The sequence below is a fragment of the Nothoprocta perdicaria genome, unplaced genomic scaffold, assembly GCF_003342845.1.
Source record: "Nothoprocta perdicaria isolate Ctin4 unplaced genomic scaffold, notPer1 scaffold_277, whole genome shotgun sequence".
Taxonomy (NCBI): Eukaryota; Metazoa; Chordata; class Aves; order Tinamiformes; family Tinamidae; genus Nothoprocta; species Nothoprocta perdicaria.
This window is the reverse complement of record NW_020455507.1, coordinates 537395-540309: the sequence shown is the minus strand read 5'-3', so window position 1 is coordinate 540309 and position 2915 is coordinate 537395. Positions and strand designations below refer to the sequence as shown.

General features: G+C 36.3%; 1 protein-coding gene across 10 annotated transcripts in view; it reads left to right on the top strand.

The window, feature by feature from the left end:
- ADCYAP1R1 (ADCYAP receptor type I) overlaps positions 1-2416 on the top strand; it is a 125553-nt gene extending 123137 nt beyond the window's left edge. For 7 of the 10 annotated variants that reach the window (XM_026041060.1, XM_026041057.1, XM_026041058.1 and 4 more), the window contains one exon: positions 1788-2416. In XM_026041060.1, the coding sequence (XP_025896845.1) occupies positions 1788-1997 (210 nt within the window). In that variant the 3' untranslated portion in view covers positions 1998-2416. The remainder of the gene's footprint in view (positions 1-1787) is intronic. The other 3 variants (XM_026041066.1, XM_026041063.1, XM_026041062.1) reach the window with 1 other exon arrangement.
- Positions 2417-2915: the final 499 nt, after the last annotated feature.

Genomic DNA, 2915 nt, shown 5'->3' with positions numbered 1-2915 from the left:
CTTTGCTAATGGATTTAGTCAGGGTGCCTCACAGGTAGCAGGATCCTTTATGATATAATCCCATGTATCTTAGAAGGTGAGTTCACACCTCGCCATACAGTTGGTGGTTGTGTTCATATTACACTGCCTGATATTACCAGATTCCATATTGTACCAGCTGGTGTCCTGGCCAGATACCAATTTCTCCCACCTAGAACTGTCATTTCATTTGTTGCCTTTAAGTGACTTTTAAGAGAATAATTAGAAGGTCACATCTAAAGCTAATGGTGGAGATAAGTGTTTTCCAGGATCTGATAAACAGTGTGTCACTGTTCATGTAAGGCTTTCTCTTGGATCTTAGCCAAAATAATATAGCAAGAGAAATTAAAAATATTTTACTCTACCTCCACGTCCCTCCCAAAATCGAGAATATTCAGATCTTTACCTCACTATTCAACTCTCTCTTTTATAAACTGCTTACCTAGGATATGTAAGGGTCCTCCTTGGGTGTAACACCTGCCATAGATGCAACACTATTTTTTTTCGGGTTGGAGGTAATATGCCTCTGTCTAATTGATACCTATTTATATACTAATAAAAAGTACAAATTTGGAGTTATTAGAAGAATAGGAGATTTATTATTAGGAGAATGTAAATTGTCCAGTTTCCAGTTTGTGGTTGGGATCCATGTGGAATAAGCCCTTGTTTAGCATTTTAGTCTATGATGCTCCATTTTGAACAGCTCTATTAGTCTAGCAGAACCTACCAGCGAATACTAAAGAAAACCAGACCACTTTTAATACAACAGCTTATTATAAGCTGGAAAAGCATATTGAGGGATATATAATCATATATAATATATATATATATTTTGTGTTTTTGTGTTTGTGATATATATAATCATATATAATCACTACATTTTTGCCCTTTTTTTTAATGATCTTTTACTCAGAATTTTAGTATATGCTATAACAGATCAAGGGAGTATTGCAGAGAGTATTAAAGATGTTTATGTATGTGAGAGCTGGCATCTACTTAAAAAAGATCTAAAAGAGAAAAGTCAAAGTTTTCAATATATATGCATTCATTAATGACGGCTGGTCTTGCACCTAGCATGTTTCTCCTACAGCCTTCTTTAAAACCAAATGAAGTCAAAATTTCCATGAATGTATTTTACCTTTGAGGACATAGGTCTGAGGACTGGTATAAGAGAGACCTCCAAAAATGTGGAGCAAGAAATGCAAACACAGTGAATCAATTTATTTTGATACACGTGGGAGAGATTTAGGCATTACGAGGGAGAGATTCAGACATTACCTGAAGATGGTCTCCATCTATTGAAAACACTGGGATTTTATTTGCAGTATCTGAAGCTATTCCTGTCAAATGACAAGCTACCTTTTTGAGGAGGTTATTTCATTACTGTTCAGAATTTTTGGGGTACTGTTTTCCTTGTCCCCTCCTTATGTATTTGGTAGTGGTCACTGCTGAAAACAAGATTTTTTATTTTCCTATAAGATTTTTGTTTTTCCTAAGAGACTAACACAATGTTTCTATTGAAGTTAGTGTTGAACAGATCTTCCAAGAACCTGTGGGCTGATTTGTTATGGATTCTGAAATTATCTGAACTTAGACATGAACTCTAGGCAGTTATTCCCACAGCATGCTTTGTTTTCTTTGAACACAGAATAATCACCTCATATTTCACAATATGAAAAAATTTAACAATAACTTTTTTTTTTTCTGAACTTGATAATTTGTCAGCATGTCCTCGAGCGGCTAAGTACATAAAAAATGACCTTTTGAAGTTTCTCCCTAAAGGTGCAATCAGAAATAAAGAGAAAATGGAGGAGCTGGAAAGTCAACCGGTATTTTGCTGTGGATTTCAAACATCGTCATCCTTCTCTAGCGAGCAGCGGAGTGAACGGGGGGACACAACTCTCCATTCTGAGCAAGAGCAGCTCTCAGATTCGGATGTCCAGCATAAATGCGGAGAATCTAGCGACATGAGCAGCTAAGGAAAAAAAAATCAATCAACAAACAAACCAAAAACAAAATCCCTTTAAAGAGAAAATAAAATCATCGTTTTCATGGTGGTGTGGGTCTATTTTCCCTTCTTTTCCTTCTCCTTCTCTTTTCTTCTCTTCCTTCCCCTTCACTCTCCTTCCCATCATTTCCTGTCACTTCATCCTTTCTCCTCCCCTCTCCACTCCTTCCTCCAAAACATCCTTGATCTTTGCAGAGGAGAAAAGCAAAGGAAATGTGTATATATATATCTTTTTAACAGTCACTGTAAATATGCAACTGTAATCAAGGCCATTGATGGAAAAACTATTTACAAGATAACCAACAGGCTAAGGTGCCTACTTAATGATTTACATTTCAGAACATCTGCAAGTAATCCGTTGTCAGTCAAAAGTAACAAGTGATTGCTGTGCAGTTGTGATCCTTGGTTGCCAAACTGATAATAATCTGTGAATGAACATGATCATTATTTTTCAAGTTGATTTTAATTCTTATTTTTGGATTTAGCTCTGCTTTTTCTGTGTTTTGTTTTTGTTGTTGTTGTTGTTGTTTTTGGGGGGGTTTTGTTTGTTTGTTTGTTTGTTTTTGTTTTTTATATATGTTCAAACATACCTGTCCCAACCTTTTGGCATGTTCCGTAGTGTTTCTCTTTTGAGTCTTAGAATACAGTCAACTTGCTTTGGTTAATCACATCAGTCAGTTCAGGAAGGACTTCAGAAAATCAGTATCATGGCTGGATTTAGTCAGATGTACTCAGTGGACTTGAAGAAACTGTTGTGCCAATATGAAGCTGCATAGCTGCCATCAATCAGCAGGGAGACTCCAGGTGAAAGAGCTTTTTCCATACCCAGGGACATTACAGAGAATGCTTTATGTTCTTGCTAAACTGTGAATTTTTTAAAAGGGCCATG